Source organism: Mesocricetus auratus, unplaced genomic scaffold (assembly GCF_017639785.1).
Source record: "Mesocricetus auratus isolate SY011 unplaced genomic scaffold, BCM_Maur_2.0 Super-Scaffold_100041, whole genome shotgun sequence".
NCBI lineage: Eukaryota > Metazoa > Chordata > Mammalia > Rodentia > Cricetidae > Mesocricetus > Mesocricetus auratus.
In genome coordinates, this window is record NW_024429218.1 from 2,158,926 (window position 1) to 2,181,164 (window position 22,239).

Here is a 22,239-nt window from a genome sequence, read left to right on the forward strand (position 1 = left end):
AAGTAGAGAACCAAATCCAGCAAGGTTTCCTCTGACCGCCACACACAAAGTAAATGTAAGATATGAAGAGGAGAAGAATTCATGTTTAAGCCCACAGTTTATTACTAATGGACTCAAAGCCAGGTCTGGAGTTGATTTTTCTTCTGTTGTGTTTTTTGTTTGTTTGAGACAAGATCCTGCTGTTTAGTCATGAGGCTCATTGGTCCCATCTCCTGCTCCGGAGGCCGTCACCATGTCCTTCCTGCCCACACAGGCCTGTGCCCGAGTCTTGTCTGCTGTGTGCAGCAGAGTTTGACTGAGGATTGAAGTCCTGGAGGTGAGCGCTAGCGTGCTCATAATAGGCAGCTGTGTCAAGTTTACAGCTAGCCACCTCTGCCTCAAGCACAGGGCCACACCCCTGATGAAAACCCCTTAGCAATTCAGTGGCCTCCAACTGCCAATAGCTCCGCAGACAGAGGTGGGATATCATGAGTCCTTCCCCAATCCATGCTGGAATTTTGGGCTGGTTTGGTCATACGCAAACTGTCGAACCTGTCTGTGCGGCCTGCATCCAAGAATGAAGCGAGGTGGTCGGGATGGATGACACAGAGACTGGTTGCTTTAAGAAAACTTTATGCTTCCCAAGTCGGCTTAGGAGAGAGACCCCAAGTCCGCTTAGGAGCCAAGCTCCCAAGAAAAAACTTCCCTTTTTAAAGACTTCTCCCATCCATCTACATACAATTCTCTAACAACTCTCCCAGACTTCTCACCCTCCTGGCTGGTGGTTTAATCTCCCCCAGAATTGGGGAGAAACAGCAGGGGGGACAGGAAGAAGCATCTAGCCATAGGCGGGATCAAAGTCATGGTGTTTCAGTGAGCGAGCCCTTATCTGAGCCATATCAAGAGCTTTATGGCACTGAATTGTTTTTAGTAAACATTATCTCGCAGCTGCCTGCTCCCAGGCTGAAGGGGAAGTGGGTTTCTGCTCAAGGTCTGCTGTCCCCACAGCAAACCATGTTCCAGCTACTGTGAGTTTGTTTACATGTGCAACTGCACTGTAATGCCCGGCAAAGGCAATCACCTCACAGACATGTACTCTCTCTGGCTCTAACAATCTTTCCAACCCTTCTTATGAGATGATCTCTGAGTCCTGGGGCTGGGAGAAGGGGGTCTCATTTGGACCTGAGCACTCAGCTGTCTCTCTGCTCATTGACCTGTTCTTAGTTTCTGTGTTAATCTCCATCCCCTGTAAAAAGCAGCTTCTCTGAAGAGAGTTGAGAGATGAGCTCACCTGCGAGTATACAGATAAGAAATTAGGTGGCGCAGCCTTTGATCGTAGCACTTCCGAGGGAGGGAGACCTTACCCACTGAGTGGGCTCCTCCTGAGCCCCACCAGGCATCACCCTCACAATTAGTGGGTGCAAAATAGGTTTCGTTTTGTTTCCTCTACTGGAGATGGAATATGGACGGAGCTTTGGGCATGCTTTAAAATATGCTACTTAAAACTTTAGGTAAGGGGCTGGAGAGATGGCTCAGAGGTTAAGAGCACTGGCTGCTCTTCCAGAGGTCCTGAGTTCAATTCCCAGCAACCACATGGTGGCTCACAGCTATCTATAATGAGATCTGGTGTCCTCTTCTGTCATGAGGGCATACATGCAGGCAAAACACTGTGTACATAATAAATAAATAAAATCTTTAAAAAAACTTTAGGTAAAAGACAAGGATAGGATTAAATGGAAGGAAAACAAGCCTTTGCTGAGCAGGTTTTTTTGTTTTTGTTTTTAGCTTATACAAAGCAATTTATTAACAGAAAATAATTTGTTTAAAGAATTATTTAGTTAATTACTTCGGTGTTTTGCCTGCATGTATGGCTGTGTGAGGGTGTCAGATCACGTGGAACTGGAGTTATAGATGGTTGTGAACTGCTACGTGGGTGCTGGCAAAGACTCTGAGTCCTTTGGAAGAGCAGCCTGAACCATCTCTCCAGCCTCAACAGAAAATAATCGGAGAAGCCCTGTTCACAGACTGCGACCACAGTGACCCCTCTCTTCCTTCCAGTGCTTGGCTCTGGGTCCAGAGGTATGGGTCCTGTTTCCTCCTGTGGCCCAGAGTCTGATATGCAGGGCAGTGATGCCCAGCTCCTCACACCGCTGCCCAACATCCTGGGGAATCACATGGCTGCATACAGGGGACTCATCTCGGTCTGTCTTTGCCTGCATTGTCATCTCCAGACTCCTCCCTGATGAGCAGGGGTTTGTTGTTTTGTTTTTCGAGACAGGGTTGGTCTGTGAAGCCCCGGCTGCCCTGAAACTCAGAGAGACCCGCCTCCAAGAACTGGGATTAAAAAAGCGATCACTCAGATGGGTATGGTGGCGCACGCTTTTAATCCCAGCACTCCGAGGCAAAGGCAGGCGGACCTCTTAAATTCGAGACCAGCCTGGTGTACCGAGTGAGTTCCAAGGCAGCAAGACAGGCAGGGGTGTCACACTGAGAAACCTTGTCTCGAAACACAAAACAAAACAAAAAAGGCCCAGCCTGTTGAGCAGTTTTAAGACACGCAAGTGTGTGGTACTGCAGCTGGTATCACGCTTCTGAGGCTCTAAGCAGGGTCCGCAGACAACTTCTCCTGCACAAGCTTCCGGAAGGAGGAGGGGGAGCCAGGGGGTAAAGTGAGCCAGCTGCTCCCACGGAGCAGCAGCCTGAACATCCGCGCTGTGTTGTCCCAAGCAATCCATTAACCCGGGGCTGAGGCTTTTGTGCTGAGTCAACGTGGGGGGGAGGACAGCGTGGTGCTGAGTCACGGTCCCAGGCAACGTGGTGCTGAGTCACGGTCCCGAGGTCTGTTTTCGCTGAGTCACGGTTGGAGCTGCTCGGGATTGAACCCTAGGGGAGGAGTCCTGGCAGGAAGGAGAGCAGACGTGCTGTGCTGGCACGTCCTCGGGGCTGCAGAGCCCCGGCCACCTCGGTTCAGGCTCAGATCCAGCCCTTAAAGGCGGAGAGCTGTGGAGGAACATAAAACAAACAGCTGGCTTGTGATTTTGAAACACATAAAGGTGACAAAGCGGAGGTTAAGGGTAACTAGAATTTTTTTTAAAAGAACAATTAATTCCTCAGTGTTGCGAATTGAGTCCAGTGCCTCACATACACTAGGCTGTACTCTGCTGACCACCTACGCTGACATCCCCGGGCTTTACATTTAGAGTTTGAATGCTAAGGACATAGTAAGCAAGAAAGCCTTGGCTTCATCACCAGCACCCGCCACCTGTGGTGGTACAGGCTTGTAATCCCAACACTCAGAAAGAGGATCAGTTCGAAGCCCCTCTGGGTTACATGAGACCTTACCTTTAATAAACTGGTTTGAAACAGCAACCTCTGAGCATGTACCACCACCTCCCAGCCAAGTATGCCATTTTTGCATTTTAAAACTATTTTAAACTGCATTTTTTATTGTGTGTGTGTGTGTGTGTGTGTGTGTGTGTGTGTGTGTGATGGAGAGGACTCAGTGGAGGTCAGAGGATGACTTTGCTGAGTCAGTTATCTCCTTCCAACTTTTCAAGGGATCCAGAGGGTGAACTCGCATGCTCAGGATTGCACTTACACCCAATGAACCATCTTCCCAGCCTCTTGGCACACCAATTATTTTGTGCTACAGGCTTAGAAAAAGACAATGGCTCTCACTATGTAGCCCTTGCTGGCTTGGGACTCAATTATCTCTGCCTCCTGAGCACTGGGACTAAAGATGCTCACCACTATTAATAAGTAAATAAATAAATAAAAAGCTTAGTTGAAAAAAAGATCAAGGTGCCAGGAGGTGGTAACATTCACATTTAATCCTATAACTCGGGAGGTAGAGGCAGGTGGATTTCTGTGAGTTCGAGGGCTGGTCTACAGAGTAAGTTCCAGAACAGTCAGGGCTATGCAGAGGAGAGAGAGAGAGAGAGAGAGTTCGACCACCTACCGATGCAGGACATGTTGGCTCATACCTGTAATCCTAGTACTTGGGAGTCTAAGGCAGAAGGTAAGTTAGCAAATTCAAGAGTGGCCTGGGGTTATATAGTGAAAACTAGGCCGGCAGGACAACCCTTTTTCTAAACAAAATTATATATGCATACATACACACACAGCCCACAAAATACCAACAACAAAAGCAGGAAATCCAGCCTCCATGTGCAGGAAGCCAGCCACAGGCCCGGAGGAAGGCGGTGGGGCCTGAGTCAGGAAGCAGGAGCCAAGCAGATTCTATTATGTGCGTTTTCTGGTATATGGACATTTTCTTCCTGATGTCTACCCAGCTCACCCCACAGCCTCTCTGCCTGTTACGGATCCCCTTAGCAAACTCACATAAGAGTGCCTGCCTCCAAATGGTTCTTCTTCTTTTTCAACACAGGGTTTCTCTGTGTATCTCTGTCTGTCCTGGAGCTCACTCTGTACACCATGCTGCTATGAACTCACAGAGAACAGCCTCCCTCTGCTTCCCAAGTGCTGGAATTAAAGGCATGAGCCACCAACTGCCTGGCCAAATAGTTTTTGTCTCTGCTTCCTTGGGGGCTCCTATGTCACATACTTTTATGTTACATACACGTGTATACTTTCTCCCTGTTAATCAGCCGTGTCAGGTAACTCCAAGACCAGATAAGAGCTCTGTACCTAAAGCATTTTGCCTCCACTTGCAGTATAATGAGCCATAGCAGTAGGCTTTCCTGTTGTTTGCAACTGTACAGTAGTGCAAAGAAACTGTCATCTAGGTATAACTTGGTAAAGAACTTAAGGGTAAAGAATTAAGAATTGCAGCCGGGCATTGGTGGCGCACGCCTTTAATCCCAGCACTCGGGAGGCAGAGGCAGGCAGATCTCTGTGAGTTGGAGGCCAGCCTGGTCTACAGAGTGAGTTCCAGGACACACAGGTAAACTTTGTCACAAACAAACAAATAAGAAAGGTGCACAGGGATTCTTTGGGAGCTTTTTGTTGTTGTTTATTTATTATTGCTGCTTTTCTGGACATTTAAAATTACTTCCCAAGAAAAATTTACTTGTCTGTGTGTGGGGTAGGCACGTAAAAGGACCCCAGGCCTTAGTAGGTCCCCAGACCTTAACACAACTAACTCCATGATGGAAGTACCATTCAGGCCGTATAGACAGCACCACTTGCCAAAACGAAAACAAAGACCTAATCCATCAAAGTCCATACATAGTTACATAGTTCAAGGAAAGCCTCTAAATGAGCTAATCTTGCTTTTTGGAGTCTGTAGTTCTGCTTTTGGCTAACTGTTCTTGTTAAATGAAGTATGTCAACCCAGGATATGGTTTCTGCGCTCACAAGCTCACCCTGAGAGAGGCTCAGGGCTACACTGGGATCCTGAGCACCCAGTGTGTTCACTGGCTGGTTAATAAATCCAGCTTGAGTAGTTGTCTCCGGTGAAACTTCACAGCAGGCGGAGGTCAGAGGACAGCTTTGTGGATTGGTTCTCTCCTGTCTTTACAGGCCTCTAGGGATCAAACTCAGGTTGTCAGGGTTGCTCCGTATACTCTGCCAGAAATTTCTAGATTGGAGAAAAGCTGAAACTGAATGGCGGAAGGGGAACTGGTTCTCTCTGACCAAATGTCATAGTGGACACTTCCTCTGTTCTTCCCCCCGAGGCGCACCCGATTCTGAGGTTTTGTTTTGATTTGATTTTTCAAGACAGGGTTTCTCTGTATTTCTTTGTAGCCTGTCATGGCACTCACTCTGTAGACCAGGCTGATCTCAAACTCACAGAGATCCACCTGCCTCTGCCTCCCAAGTGCTGGGATTAAAAACGTGCACCACCAACACCCCCCACCCTCCCACCCTCCCACCCTCCACCCCCTCTTTGGGTAGATATTAAGTGACCCAGCCCTCTCTCTCACAGAGAGGGTGATATTTTTAATTCTCCTTTTGTCAATGAGGAAATAGAGGCTGTTCAAGTGCACACAGTTATTCACCAGATCCTGCTTTGTGCTGCAAACCTTTGCTTGAAGTCTGTTACATTGGCGTTTACATTGCCCTTCTTCATGCGCAGTCAAGTGAAGCCAGGACTTGGAGCTATAGCCAGGTTCTACAGGGCAATATGGCCCTCGTGGTACAGGTGTCCAAACAGATGCTGAGGGAGGCTGGGTGATGTCTGGAAAGGGTGTGGCTCTCTGTATACACTCAGTATTTAGGCCCAGTGGTTTGCTCTAAACAAGAGCATGCAGGATGCCAGGCACATCTGGCTCCACATTTTAGGTGGATGTGTGGCCTCCAGGCAGGAGTTGAGGCCAGCTTTCCAAGCCTCCTACATCAAATATGCGGACAATGCCTGTGTGGTGCCACCAAGCTCTGTCTTAGGAAGGTGATGCCTGTGTCATCTTGCTGACCAATATTGGGTTGCTTACAGCTAGGTGGGTTGGGTGTCTGGGGCATAGGGATCTGGAGCGCAGGCTCCCAAAGGTGACTGCCGACAGAAAAAAAAGGAGGAAAGCTTCGACTGAATCTGTAGCTTCATGCAGCTGTAATGGAACTGTAACAAGCTTTACAAAGGTACAAAGTGTGCTGAGTTCAGGCCCCATAATCTGTGAAAACATTCCCACTGCCAAGGTTCTGAGCAATTCATTACTCCCTAAGGGTTTTCTCACCTTGGTGAGCCCAGCCTTCTGCCAGGTAACACACTATCTGATTAATTTAGTTGACATTTTCTAGATTTTGTTAGTGTATGTTATATAACACACACGTGCGTGTATGCATGAGTTATCTTACGTTAGTTATGTATTTTTATGCACGTTTTTAACTAAATGGAATTGCACAGCCAGCGCCCCCCCCCCCCACTTTTTGAATTTTGACACAGTCTCTCCCTGTGTAGAGCTGGCTGTCCTGAAACTCGCTGTGTAGACCAGGCTGGAGGTGAACACACTGAGATCTGCCTGACTCGGCCTCCAGAGTTGTGGGATTAAAGGTGTGTGCCACCACAACCTTTTGTCTTTACTCAGCATAACTATTCTGAAGACGTGGGTGTTGAGCGTGAGTTAGTTGTCCCTTCCTGTTTATTTTGTTCATCTTTATCCAGTCACTGGATAAATAGGTTATCTCAGTTTGAACAGTCTCTAAAACCTAAGTCCTTGCTTGGACCATAGGTGGATATTTAGTGCTTGAAGAAACTCTAACAGAGTGGTTTGATCTAGGAACCTTTGCCCTTTACCTCCTAGGCTATCTGGCTGTAAGTAAAACAACAATGAAAAGACGAGTGAAGCTGTGTCTGGCGAAACACGGCTTTGATCCCTCCCAGCACTCTCGAGGCCATGGTTTACGGTCATCTGTAATGCAGTTCTGGGGGATCTAATACCCTCCTCTGGCCTCCTTAGATAGCAGGAACACATGTAGTGCCCAGACATAAATGCAAGCAAAGCACCCATGCACCTAAAATAAAATACATCTTAGGTGCCGGGCAGTGGTGACGCACACCTTTAATCCCAGCACTCGGGAGGCAGAGGCAGGTGGAGCTCTGTGAGTTCGAGGCCAGCCTGGTCTGCAGAACAAGTGCCAGCATAGGCTCCAAAGCTACACAGAGAAACCCTGTCTTAAAACAACAACAAAAAAGCAAAACAAACAAAACGACATCTTAGGGGACTTTCTCTGGGGTTGAAAAAATCTAATATTTTTATCTCCTATGATGATACTAAGCCTGCTTTGGAGCAGATGAGGGCTTGAAGAGCACAGAGCTTTGGGGGCCTTATTATCTTCAGTTCAAAATAATCCTTGGCTAAAACAGCATGTTATTAGGGTAACATTCTAATCACCCTCAATAAAAAAGTTTTCAGTAGCAATAGGAGTCATCCATGTTCTTTTTTTTTTTTTTTTTTTTTTTTTTTGGTTTTTCGAGACAGGGTTTCTCTGTGGCTTTGGAGGCTGTCCTGAAACTCGCTCGTAGACCAGGCTGGCCTCGAACTCACAGAGATCCGCCTGCCTCTGCCTCCCGATGCTGGGATTAAAGGTGTGTGCCACCAACGCCCAGCTGTCATCCATGTTCTTAATTAAGCCCTTCTAGTAAGTGTGGAGTGATCTCACGTGGGATGAGCCTGCGTTTTGGTGTTCTTTCTCATACCTAGTGGGTATATGGTAGGTACCTTTGGATATTTGTGCACCAAATGAAGATGTATTGTTGTACTTGGTGTCATAAAATACTGGGTGGCCAATAGCTAGGCAGGAGATTGCAAGTGGGACTTTTGGGCAGAGAGAGAACTCTGGGAAGAAGAAAAGCAGCTTTGCCAGCAAGACCTGGCGAGAAAGCGGAGGTACAGCATGGAAGACAGATAATGCCACGTGGCAGAACACGGATTCATATGAATGGGTTAATTTAATTTATAAGAGCTACTGGGACAAGTGTAAGCTAAGACCCAGCTTTCATAATTAATAAATTATGTTTGGTTCTAAATTTTGTTTGTTTCTAAACTGGCACACACACACACAAACACACCCACACACACCCCCACATCCCCACACCCCTACACACACACACACACACACACACACACACCACACAGACACACATACATCCAGACACACACAGACACACGCCACACACACACATGTTATTTGTGAGCTGTCTGTTGGTCCTGACAGAAAAGCTTGCTATAGTAACTCCTACATCTTTGGTGAATGGTTGTTTTTCCTACTCCATCTCCCAGTGCTGGTCACAGGCAGGCACCTACACTAGTCTCTGGGCGAAAGAGCTACTTTAGTGGGGGCTAGCAACCCTGAGGATAACAGTCTTGCTGGTCTGCAATGCTTGGTGTAGGGAGATGACAGAGTGAGAGTCTTCTGCCAGAGAGGTAGGCTCGGCTAGATCTCCAGGTGGGCCTGGATAAAGGCCTTGTGCACTTTACCCCCGGGGCAGCAGGGAACCGGTGACAGGTGTTGACCAGGGGTGGGCAGCTTCCTCTGTTACTGCCTCTGTCAAGTCACTGGAGGAGAAAGAAAAAGTGGGGATGAGGAGGGGTCCAGCTGTCTGGCCCAGCTGTCCACCTGCTGTCTGTCTGTGTGAGGGTTTGCCGTGGGCTCTCCACTGGGGGTCTGCTGCCATTTGCCCTGGCTTTCTGCTTTGGCAGCTGTATCATCGGGAATGTTCTTTTCCTGTCCTACACAGATTTCTCCGCCTGTCAGAGGGTCTCTACCTTACTATGGACCCTCCTGTCATCGGAATTCCATGTCTTGGTACCAGGCAGGCTGTTGGGAGTTTTCTCAGCTTTGGGCTGTGTGCTCTGTTGGTACACAGTGTATGTATACACGCTGTTTATCCCCCACTGGAGTCCCCTCCTGGTCTGTCTCAGGCATGGTGTACTCAACATGCCCTCGCTTGAGGACTCCTTCGTGAAGATACCCACACAGATCCCCTTACTGTCGTCTAACTGGGACAAAAGGCACAAAGAACTCTGTCCGGGCCCAGGACCAGACCCCACCCAGCGCCTGGACCTTGTTTTCCACAGTGGCCTAGAAGCAAAACCCAAATCCTTGCAGCTGCCTCCCCCCCTCCCCCAGTGCTGAGGTGTGGTTTCCTCATTGCTTTGTAGCGGCTTTTATGCTGTGTCACGGTTGGGAGGGGGGTTACAAAGGGAAGACAGATTTTGCTGAGTCACCCTCTGCTTCCTCAGCTTTCCTCTGAATAGAATAGTTAGCTGGTGAAAGGGCAGCTTTAGCCTCGAGCAGGAGGAAATGAAAGTTCTAGCAAGGTACAGAAGCCTCTTGTTTGGTTCTAAATTGTTTGTAAAGCCCTGTCTGAAACACTTCAAACTGGGGTGCACACATATAGCACACCCCTGTCCTCCCACATTCATACACCCTCCCCAACCCCACCACACACACATACAGACACACACACAGACACACACACAGACACACACACATACAGACACACACATCCCACCACACACACATCCCCCCACCACACACACATGCACACACATATAGACACACCACACACACACACAGACACACACCACACACACACACCACACACACCACACACACACACACTCACACACACCACACACACACTCACACACACCACACACACACACAGACACACACACATCCTCCCACCACACATACATGCACACACACCTCAGCGTCCCGAGGCTGACTGTGCATGTCAGCTTTCGGGTGGGTGTCCCCCAACTTTATAGGCCAGAAGAGGGTACCAGATCTCATTATAGATGGTTGTGAGCCACCATGTGGTAGCTGGGAATTGAACTCAGAACCTCTGGAAGAGCAGTCAGTGTTCTTAACCTCTGAACCATCACTCCAGCCCGTCCCCCAACTTCATAGGAGGCAGGCCAGCATCTTCCTGTCCTCCTCTGCCCTCTCTTTCCTCATCCATCAACTGCATCTGGACCCATCATGCACTTTGTAACGACCTTGGATCCTGAGGGATGTCCAGGACAGTCTCACATCTGCCTTCAGAATCTTCCTCTGGTCTTGATGTGGGAAGCAGGAAGAAGGCCATGGACTGGGGTCTTTTGGTTGCATGAGGCAAAGGAAGTCAGGAAGCCGAGTCAGTGTGGGCATGGCGGGCTTGGGGGGGCGCACAGGGGTCAGGGGCGATGGGAGGGGTTGGGAAGGGACCAGAACAGCCTGGTCTGACTGCTTCTGTCCCCAAATTCTGTGTAGCCTATCTTCTAGCTACATCTGAGGTTCCCAGAGAACAAGCCAGACCCCAGGAGTCAGAAACTCCGGGTGAGCAAAGGTTTTACCTTTGATGGGGCCACAGGCCGAGTCAGTGTCTCTCTCTTCCTGTGTCCTAGCTGCCCGTGTTGAAAAGAAGATTCACGGTGGGAGTTTCATTTTCTGCGTTCCTCAGAATAACTGGTTCTAGATCTACAGATTTTCCCTAAACTCCTGGACCCTCCAGGACAGGGCTTGGGATAGGGTGCTTAGAAGGGAGGCCTGACATCCTGTTACCAGAGCTAGAGTCCTTGTTCTGCCAACAATATAGCTGAGGGACAAGAAAATTCCTTGACTTCACTGTACCTCATTAGAGTCAAGTAGAGACGAGAGAGGAGATGTGGGTTGGGCAGCTCTTGTGGGCTGCTGTGGGGATGAGATGAGCTTCTGCACACAGCAAGTACTCGCAAGGATGGTTAGGACTGCACTTTGTGACCATAGCTCAGTTTCAGCCTTTCTAGAAGCTTAGTGCCGTGACAGCCAACTAACAGTATCCCCATTGCGGTCAGCAGCCTTTGTCCAGCCTCACGCTTGCTGCGATTATTAACTGTCTACCATGTGCCAGGCACAGGTCCGGCCCTGCGGATTTACAGCACAAAGTGGGCAGAGACCCTCCCATTTGCTTTCCACCCGCCCTGGGGAGGACGGCCTTCCCAGAGCACCTAGGGAAGCCCCTGCTGGTTTTCAGACTTCATAGCCACTTATCCTGTGCACGCCATTCGCAGGCAGAAGATATGCGGCGTCTTCCTGTGACAGTGAATTCACATCCTATCCTAAGCCTCTGTCCTGTTCTGTAGAGTCAACCCGTAGGCTTCTCTGGTGGAGTTCTTTTTCTTTTCTTTCTTTTTTCTCTGTAGCTTTGGAGCCTGTCCTGGAACTCACTCTGTAGACCAGGCTGGCCTTGAACTCACAGAACTCACGCCTCCTGCGTGCGCCACCACCGCCTGGCTGTCTGGTGGAGTTCTTGAGAGTGTGAAATGAGTTGTCTGCGAGCCGGGGTCTTCAGTTACGAGGAGCCTGTGTTCTGTTGTCACTGCTAGCCGGGGTCTTCAGTTACGAGGAGCCTGTGTTCTGTTGTCACTGCTAGCCGGGGTCTTCAGTTATGAGGAGCCTGTGTTCTGTTGTCACTGCTAGCCGGGGTCTTCAGTTACGAGGAGCCTGTGTTCTGTTGTCACTGCTAGCTGGGGTCTTCAGTTACGAGGAGCCTGTATTCTGTTGTCACTGCTCCGAGTGGCGCAAGTGATGACAGCACTCTTCACCAAGTCCCACAGATTCTTGGGCACATGCAGGCGAGGCTGGGCCATCCCATTCTCTCTGTGGGGGAACCCACCCTTGACAGGCAGTTGCCAACCTCCATTCACCTTTTTTTCAGAGCCGAGGACATGAAACCACCATTCTAAATGATATCCCTAAAAACAGAAGAAGCAAACAAGAAATGAAATCCTTGTTGACATCAGAAGTCACTTCTGGGCTGGAGAGGTGGCTCAGAGGCTGACAGTACTTGCTGTCCTTACAGAGGACCTGAGTTTGGTTCCCAGAACCCACGTGGGCAACTTCCCACCTCCTGTTCCAGGGGATCCAACGCCTCCTTCGGCCTTCTCAGACATTTGTATGCGCGCGCCATGAATGCATACATACACATACTCGGGCACACACATACACATGAAATAAATATAAATATTTTTAAAGGAATTCACTTCTAACCCTCAAAAGGACGACTAGAACTCTGGGTGCTTTGAGGGACCACCCAGTATATTTGTTTACTCTTTGTCGAGTTCCTGAGGGGTCCGCATCACCAGGATTCAGGTGATTGTCCAAGCCCTACCCTGCTAAGCTTCGGTGGGTCCCGGTGATGAACCTCCGCTCTTGGGCATCAGGAAGTCATGGTGTGTGTGGACCAGGTTCTAGGAGAGCGCGGAGGAGGCAGCAGACACCCAGATGGTGTCCCACATGAGACCCGGGCAGCACACTTCATCCTCTGCTCAGTCTCCCCACCGTGATTGCGCGATGATACGCGGAGACCAACCATGAAGACTTAGTCTCAGCAGGGCGAGCCAAGCAAGGACCGAGTGTCCATAAAGGCGCTGTCCTCAGAGCCCTGGGAAGGCAGACTCAGGTAGAGTCCCCAGGGTTGCCCGCCAGCATTTCACCATTTCACTCTGACAAGTATTGTCTATTAGTTCTGGAACCGTCCAGATTCCCGAGGGAGCTACTCCTGTCTTCTTGTCACTGAGTAGAGAGGGTTCTGGAAAGGATTCAAATCCTGTAACTCAGATTTCTTTCCCCCCTCCCTCCTTCCCTCCCTCCCTCCCTCCCTCCCTCCCTCCCTCCCTCCCTCCCTCCCTCCCTCCCTCCCTCCCTCCCTCCCTCCCTCCCTCCCTCCCTCCCTCCCTCCCTCCCCCTCTCTCTCTTTCTTTTTCTTTTTTTTTTTTAAGACCCTGCTTGCCAGGGTCATATGACTTATCGCCTTGCAGACCAGGCCAGCCCGCCCGGGGGCGGGGTGTTGCAACATAAACCAGAACTCGGGCTCAGCAGGGCGGCGGCCACGTGACCCGCTTACTTAAAGGGCTGGCTCGGGCAGCTGCTCACAGTCGCCAGCGTCGCCTCCAGACCTTCCGCAGACAGCCATTGAGTGGAGCCTGCGGGAGCAGACCCATCTCGAGCGTAGCCGGGAGCCTAAAGCGGACGGAACCAGCCTGAGCCAGCCCAGCCCGAGGATGGAACGCCCAGCGCAGCCCGACAGGCAAGCAGCTGCGTGGGGACGGGAAGGGTGGCGACCCGCGTCCCCTGCTCAGCCTGGAAATGCTGCGGGGCCAGGGAACGAGTTAGCGCCCATTCTACCTGTAGCCATGGGCAGCTGGAGGGAGAAAACGTGACTCACCCCTCTGGCACCCTGTGCGTGACAGGATGGGAGTGTCCTTGTGGTATCCTGGTTTGAGGGCTGGTGAGCGCACTGCTGAGTCCTAGATCCTGGACTCAGCATCCAAGGGGGGCGAGGGGTGGGGAACTGGCTCTCTTGATAGCGCGGAGTGGTCACTTGTCAGGCTGGATATATAATATATAACCTTGGTTGTGTAGTTCTCGACCTCACAGGAGAATGGCGAGGCACCCCGAGGCAGCAATAGCAGAACTAGAGGGTTTAGGCTACGATTGTGTGTGTGTGTTTGTTTAGGCTTCTTTTTTTTTCGAGACAGGGTCTTTGTACATAGTCTTAGCTGTCCTGGAACTTGTTTTGTAGACCAGGCTGGCCTGGAACTCACAGACTCGCCTGTCTCTGCTCCCTGGTGCTGGGATTAAAGGTGTGCACCACCACCACCGTGTTTTATTCTGTCCCTGTACAGTGGCCACATGTGTGCCACACTAAACAAGTAGATAGAGGTCAGAGGACAACTTGAGGGGTCATTGTTCTCCTTCCAACAAGTGGGTTTCAAGGAAGATGGGGTTATGAGGCAGGGTGGCCAGCACCTTTACTGTCTGCTCCTGACCCCTGTCCTTTTAGCGTTAAGAATTGAACTTAGGACTTCAGACACTCCAGCCAAGCACTCCACCACAAAGGCACAACGTCAGCCCTTTTTAATTTAAAGACAGTGTCTTAACTGAGTCGTCTAGGCTGGCCTTGAACTCTGGCTGCAGAACTCCTTTGAGTAAAGCTGATTACAAAGACTGTTCAGTGCAGACACCTTGACTAACGTGGGTGTGTTTACAAGTTTGTTTGTTTGTTTGTTTTGTCTTCCTACATAGCCCTGGCAATCCTGAAATACACGTGTAAATAGAGCAGCCTTCAAGCTCACAGAGGTCCACCCGCCTCTGCTTCTGAGTACTCAGATTAAAGGCTACACTGCCATGCCCAGCTGGTTGTGAATTTGTAATTTAAACTTTTTGAAAGAAATGCCTTCATGTTGGATCTAAAAGCTTACCTTTAATACTACCACTCAGGAGGCAGAGTCAGGCAGATCTCTTGAGTTCAAGGCCAGCCTGGTCTACAAACTGAGTTCCAGGACAGCCAGGGCTAAACAGAGAAATCCTGTCTTGAAAACCAAAAATAAAGTAAAATAAGAAGATTTACCATTGATTGAGCATGGTCCTGGGACTGGTGTGATTCCTGTCTGTGGTTAGGCCATACCTTCCCTCCCTTCTCTGGGAATAACTAGAATAGGAATTCTCCTTGTGCTTTGGGAGGCTATATCCCATAGTATTTAATGGCTGACGATTATTTGCATGATTAAGACCATGGCTTGGTCTTTCTTGGAGGCTGGACCTGTCTGCAAGTCCAGTCTGAGACGGTGAGGTCCCAGCTGCCCCCTACTCACTGCCCTCTCTTCTTCTGCAGTATGCCCCAGGACTTGTCTGAGGCCTTGAAGGAGGCCACCAAGGAGGTGCACATCCAGGCGGAGAATGCTGAATTCATGAGGAACTTTCAGAAGGGCCAGGTGACCAGGGAAGGCTTTAAGGTATGTGACATGTAGGTTGGTCAGAGCATTGGGGGAGAGTATAGCACACATGCCCAGGGCTCAAGCCAATAATTGAACGGGGAGGTTGGAGCTAGGGATGATGAGGGCTTGTCCAAGGAAATCATCCTACTAATTTTGACACTAGCTCAGAGAGAGGGTCACACGACAAGTTCTTGGCCTGCTAGGTGATGCTGACAGAGGAGCCTGGGCAGCAGGATGAGGTGAACATCTTAACTCTGTGTTGTCTCAACGTTGAGGAGTAGATAAGAGGAAAGCCCCGAGAGGTTAAGAGGCCACAGTCAGCGTTAGTTGGAAAAGACCAAAACCAAACAAAGATGGCCTAATTTCAGAGCTTGTACTCTTGACCTGTTTAACCTAGGGCCTTGCATGGGCTGGATAGGTTCTCTCCCACTGACCTACAATCCTGGTTCCTGGATTATTGAACAGTCTCCCTACATAGTTCAGACACTCTCGATACTCCTGAGTCAGTCTCCTGAGTATTTGGACCACAGGCATGTACCACCATACCTAGATTTTTTGACTCAATTTGTTACTGAAGGCAAGGGGAAGTTTGCCTTAGCCCCGCAGTGTCCTGTCTTCACAGTGAGATAGTTCAGCTCATTTCATCTCCCGGTCATCTGAGAAATGGGCTTTTGACAGCAGGGCTTTTAAAAATACCCAGTGTATACAATAGGCTCTGATTTTGCTGTTCCCTGGAACAGTTGTAAAACTGATGTCAGTAAGAAACGAAACACCAGATACAGCTGGGTGGTGGTGGTGCACACCTTTAATCCCAGCACTCAGGAGGCAGAGGCAGGCGGATGTCTGTGAGTTCAAGACTATCCTGGTCTACACAGAAGAAGTGTGTGCCGAAAAATCTAAACGAGAAGAAAAAGAGACCATGAGATACACAATAGAGAGCCCTGGACTGGGTGGAGATGGAGAGGTCCTCGGGTGGTAGGGACAGGGAGCCTTCCAGAAGGCAGTCGTGAAGAGGTCTTCTGGGGACCTGAGAAACTGCCTCTGGTTTTCAGCTGGTGATGGCCTCCTTGTACCACATCTACACGGCTTTGGAGGAGGAGATAGAACGCAATAAGCAGAACCCAGTCTACGCCCCGCTCTACTTCCCCGAGGAACTGCACCGAAAGGCGGCCCTGGAGCAGGACATGGCCTTCTGGTACGGTCCCCACTGGCAGAAGACCATCCCTTACACGCGGGCCACACAGCACTACGTGAGGTGCCTCCATGAGGTGGGGCGCACTCATCCCGAGCTGCTGGTGGCCCATGCCTACACCCGTTACCTGGGCGACCTCTCAGGGGGCCAGGTACTGAAGAAGATCGCACAGAAGGCCCTGGGCCTGCCCAGCTCTGGTGAGGGCCTGGCCTTTTTCACCTTCCCCAACATCGACAACCCCACCAAGTTCAAGCAGCTCTATCGCGCTCGCATGAACACTCTGGAGATGACACCTGAGGTCAAGCACAGGGTGACAGAGGAGGCTAAGACCGCATTCCTGCTCAACATTGAGGTGAGTCCCACTGCTTCTTCAAGCCACATCCCTGTTATGGAGGGAGGGTCCCAGAGTCACAGTTAAGTACAAGGACTTGGGACCAGGGACCTGTTTTGCTTACTAGCTGGGTGATTGTGGACACATCTCTTCATCTCTTTTCCTCACTTTCTCTATTTGTAAAATAGAGAGGATAGCATCCATCCTCAAGGTGCGAGGGGTAAGAAAGTTGACGCAGTTCACCTCGCAGAGGACTGTTATAGGGTAGGCTCTGTGATGTCATTGCTCTCCTGTCGTGGGACATGACCATCATGGAGATTGCATCCTGTGACAGTGGTGTGAGTGTAAGGGGACTTGTGCATTTGTGCCTAGACAGGTTGGCACTGTAAGGTTTTCAGAGGCTGAAATGCTTCAGGTGGCATTTGTTTTTGGAGATCTTTCTACACACCACAGAGGTATCTCATTTCTTTCTGCAAATGCCTCAATACAGGGAGAAAGAAAATGTGGGTCTTGTAGTGATTTATTTGTTATGTGCATTGATGTTTTGCCTGCATGTATGTATGTTTGAAGTTATCAGATCCCCTGGAGCTGGAGTTACAGACAGTTGTATGTTGCCATGTGAATACTGGGAATTGAACCTTTGGAAGAGCAACTGGTGGTCTTAACCTCTGAACCATCTTGCTCGCCCCTAGGAAAGTTGGTTTTGAGCAAGGCCCTGAAAGATAGAGCTGGATGGGTATAGTGTCCTGTTGATGGGATGCTGTGGTGGCCAGGCTTCCAATTCATGACCTCCTGGCTCCCCACTCTCCAGCCTGGGATTCCTTAAAAGGCTCACCAGGCAAGCACCTGTTAGAGAATTATCCTTTCAAATCTCTAAATCCACCACATCTAGACCATCCGTTTCTTTCTGAGGATATGAAGCTGGGTGGTGGTGGCACATACCTTTAACCCTTACACTCTTTGGGGAGCAGAAACAGGCTGACCTCTGAGTTCAAGGCCAGCCAGGTCTACAGAGCAAGTTCCAGGACAGCTAGGGCCACACAGAGGAAGCCCTGCCTGCAAGTCAACAAACAAGCAAACAGACTCAGCCCAGCTGAGAGCTGTGTCTGCTCCTGAGCCCTGGTCAGTCTCAAGCAAGCCCTACTCCAGGAGCTGTGGTTTCCTCACCTGAAGAACAGTCTAGGACCTCTATGGCACACCCTTTAGCAAAGGACGAGCTGGCCAGTGTCCAGAAGAGACAGCAGGTTGTATGTTGCACAGCCGCCACACAGTCGCTTGAGTGATGTTTCAGAGGAGGCGAGATGGCTCCCTATGAGCATGCCCATAAAACCCTGAACTGCAGATTCAGGACAGCTGTTACTGGTGGGGACCAGGTGGAGGGACAGGCAGCACTGGGGAGGCACAGGCAGGGGAACCAGCCACACCCACCGTATCTCATGAGGTAGGTGAAAGATGCATGGGTGTGATAGTTTTCTTAAGTTGTGTCATTTCCACAGTATTTCACGGCACGCTTCCAGCTCTGCCTTCAGCTGGGGCCAGCGCCGAGTGCATTAACATGGTCATATGTCTTATCTTCTAGCTGTTCGAGGAGCTTCAGGAGCTGCTGACACAGGACCACAAGGCTCAGAGCCCCTCACAGACAGAGGGCCCTCGCCAGCGGCCCGGTAGCCTGGTGCAAGGTAAAGGTGCCCTCTTGCCTCTGGCTCTTCTTGGCAGGAACATGGCCCAGCTATCTGTCTGTGTGCTTTCTTTATTCTCCTCTTTTCTGAATGTTTTAAATTAGAAATAGGGCACAAACAAGGGCCCAGGGTGACTGGGTGAGCTGTAACGCTTGCTACCTCAGTTTCCCCACACTGGGAAATCAGGTAGGTGGGCTAAGTTATATTGACTGAAGTGTACAGAAATTCCTTAGAAGTCGCTGGTGCGGCCAGGCATTGGTGGCACACGCCTCTAATCCCAGCACTCGGGAGGCAGAGGCAGGCGGAGCTCTCTGTAAGTTCGAGGCCAGCCTGGTCTACAAGAGCTAGTTCCAGGACAGTCTCCAAAACAATACAGAGAAACCCTGTCTTGAAAAACATACAAACAAACAAACAAACAAAAAGAGGGAGCTACCAGTGCAGATCCTTTATTTAGGACAGTCCCCCCTGAAACATTTTTTGAGGCAGTCACACTAGGTTACCCAGGCTGGCCTCAAACCCTGGGATCAAACAATCCTCTGCCTCAATCCTTCACAAATAGTGGGGACTGTAAGTGATTCTTTTTCCAGACCCACTGAGGGCTCCCAGAAGGCCCCCACATGAGTCAGGGCTTTGGGAACCTATTTCCAGTGCTGACCTTCTAGGGGATACTAGGAAGACATGTAATTACTGGACCTTGGGTGCCAGCCCCTCCCCCATCTCCTGTGCCTCGAAGAATGATAGATGGACCTATAGTAAGACTTCCAAAAAGACCAAAGCAACACAAAATGTGCCTTCCCTGAACCTGTCACTTGTGGGGCAGTGTGGCACAGGGAGTGGGTGACAGGATGGGCAGGACAGGTTACGTGAAGCTGTCTTGCTCAGTGCCATCCTAATGCACTTTTTGCCTAAGGCTCTCCCAACTGGGACAGGGTCCCATGGCCCGGTTACTAGTAGTGTTTCTAGTGGGCTGAAATGTGGCCAGTTGATGGAGTTAGCGGCTTGGTTGGGTCAGGGGACTTTCCTTAATAGACATGACTGAGCATGAAGAATGAACAGCTTGAGAGTGAGTGAGCTCTTAGCTTTGACGGTGTTCAAGCATTGGCTACACTCTGTGCTGTGGCCGAAACACACACACACACACACACACACACACACACACACACACACACACACACACACACACACACACACACACAAAGTCTCCTTTTACTCTGTGTGCTCTGGTGTCATACAGCCAGGGCTGCATGTGTTTGACCTTGTCTGTCTTTCTCTTTCAGACACCACACTTGCAGAGACATCCAGAGGGAAGCCCCAGATCAGCACCAGCTCATCCCAGACACCACTCCTCCGATGGGTCCTGACTCTTAGCTTTCTGATGGCAACAGTGGCAGTGGGAATTTATGCCATGTGAATGCAAAAGTGCTGGCCCCCAGGGGCTGCGAACTCTATCCATGAAGGGCCTTCTCTTCTGAGGAGAGAATCTTGCCTGGCTCTCTTCTCTTGGGCCTCTAAGAAGCTTGTGGGGCTCCGAGACCCCTCCCTGTGCCCTCCTCTCTCTGTGCAATGGAGGGAGATGCTTGATACATTTTTCCCTCACCAGAAGCATACCCAGCCAGTGGCCTGAACTTTGAAACCAGCAACCCAAATTCCTGCTGCAGACCATTATTCCTTCTTCAAAACCATGGCCTGGCCGGGCGCTTGTGGTGCACGCCTTTAATCCCAGCACTAGGGAGGCAGAGGCAGGCAGAGCTCTGTGAGTTCGAGGCCAGCCTGGTCTACAGAGCGAGTTCCAGGACAGCCTCCAAAATAATACAGAGAAACCCTGTCTCGAAAAACCAAAAAAGAAAAAAGAAAAGAAACCGTGGCCTGAAGTGGCAGCCGTTCTGAGCCCAGTGCCCTTGGTGGCTGCCCATGGTGTGAGCTGCCCACGGCTGTTTTCCTCCGGTGTTATGGCCACGTTGGTATACTGTGCAGAGATGTTCTGTCTTGTTTCTTTTTATTATTTCCCCAATTACACCTCAATGGTGGTATTTTGTTGTGTTTTTTTCTAACAATGTTGGGCTGTCTGGAGGGGTGGGTGGGAAAGAGGTATTTAATAGTTGCAACCTTGGTCTCCAACTTTTGTGTGAAATAATAAATAACATTATTTGACAGTCATTGGAAGTGTCTTCGTGTCTTTGCTGATCCTGCTACCCTTCTCATGTCTCTTCAGTGCTTGACAGGAGGGCAGGTGATGGTGGCATTGGTAGCTGCAATCCTGGATTGTGCTTCACACTGGAAGTGAGCTTTAAGCAGCTGGGCAGATCTTATTGACTGTGTGTGTGTGTGTGCGCGCGCTCGCAGAAGCCAGAGGTCAATCTCAGGTATTTTTAAGGAATCATCTACCTTGGCTTTTATTTATTTAGGGAGGATCTCACTATGTAATGCTGGTTGGCCTGGAACTTGTTATGTAGACCAGCTAGCCTTGAACTCAGTGAGATCACCCTACTTCTGCCTCTCAAGCACTGGGATTAGAGGTGTGTGCCACCATGCCTGGCCAGTCCATCTTCTGTTTAGAGATAGTGTCTCACTGGCCTCTGGCTCCCTGATTCAGTTAGAATGGCTGGTCAGTAAGCTCCAGGGACCCTCCTGTCCCTGCCTCCCCAGTGCTAGGATCACAAGCACACACATCATGCCTGACTGGCCTATCGCTTCACATTTACTGAGGCTCACATGGGCAGATGCAGGGGTAAAGATGATATGCTCTGAATAATGGTACTTAGGGATAGAGGCGATTACCTGGGTTCAAGTTCTCTTTCTAACTTTTCTCTTTTGTGTGTATGTGTGTGATGCATGCTGGAATGCGTAGCCCTGTACTCAGTGTGAGGAGACAGTCCCCTTCCATTTGGATGTGGGTTCCAGAGGTTGAGTTCAGGCTTGGGCAGCAAGCATTTTACCCGCTGAACCACCTGCTACTCTACTTTGGAGTTGGTCACTTACACCCCCTGGGAATCAGATCCACCACCTGTGACATTAATACAGTGATGGTGACCTCACCGTTGTGGCTTGGGAAGCATGTTAAATTCCAAGGCCTCATCGCCACAGCTCTCTTATGCAGAGGCAAGCCAGTGTCTTCTGATTCTCGCACTGGAGGAGTCATCTGCCTGCCATGCTTGTGTAAACCCTCAGCAAACCTGCCCAATACCAGGGAGGGTTTCAACCCAGGTGATGAAAGCCATGCAAACACTGAACATACAGCTCCCACTGTGGGAAAGCGAAACTGTTCACTGGAGGCAGAGCAGGGACAAGATACCTACTTTGTACCACCAGTCCTAGAGGTCTGGGAGTTGGCAGATGTTTGTCCCTTGTGCTGGCTCTATTACTAAGTCTGAAATCTTGGGCACATTGCTTTGAATGTCATTTTGCTCATGGGACAAATGAGCAACACACCTGCCTTCCACCGCGGATGATGGCAGTACAGTTGATGCAGAGACTCCAGAACTCCATGGAGGTACTTAGTCGCAGAGCTCAGAGCTACGCCAAGGGGTGGGGTCCCAGAGCCACCATACAAGAAAGGCATCCAGGAGGATTCAGACGCACACGCACACAACCAGGTCCAGAAGCCATTCTTTAGGAAATTAAGGCTAGAGATATAGATATATGCAAAGCATAGACATCAGATAGCAATGATAGCTCTCCTACTGTGGACCCAGTCGCCTCATCTGTGAACGCATTCACTGTGATAAAATAAGAAAGGTTGAAGGGGAGACCCTGAAGAGACAGACGGCTCAGCACTGAAAAACCCTGCCTGCTCCTACAAAGGAGCCCAATTTGATTCCCAGCACCCACACGGGTGGCTCACAGCGCCCTCTTCTGGCCTTCTTGGGTACCAGGCACACATGGAGTACACTGATACATATGCAAACAAAATATCCG

At 50.0% G+C, this 22,239-nt stretch overlaps 1 protein-coding gene and 1 long non-coding RNA gene across 2 annotated transcripts; one reads left to right on the forward strand and one right to left on the reverse strand.

Annotated features, from left to right (window-relative positions):
- Positions 1–10,117: 10,117 nt before the first annotated feature.
- Positions 10,118–12,924, reverse strand: LOC121135725. The gene is made up of 2 exons (XR_005872830.1): positions 12,515–12,924; positions 10,118–12,098 (listed from the first exon to the last, which is right to left on the reverse strand). It is a non-coding gene; the product is annotated as an uncharacterized LOC121135725 (long non-coding RNA).
- Positions 12,925–13,249: 325 nt separating this feature from the next.
- On the forward strand, positions 13,250–20,481 carry Hmox1 (heme oxygenase 1). The gene is made up of 5 exons (XM_005077748.4): positions 13,250–13,432; positions 15,020–15,140; positions 16,175–16,666; positions 18,225–18,324; positions 19,602–20,481. The coding sequence occupies exons 1-5, from the start codon at positions 13,407–13,409 to the stop codon at positions 19,733–19,735; spliced, it is 873 nt and encodes a 290-aa protein (XP_005077805.1). The 5' UTR covers positions 13,250–13,406; the 3' UTR covers positions 19,736–20,481.
- The last annotated feature ends 1,758 nt before the right edge of the window (positions 20,482–22,239 follow it).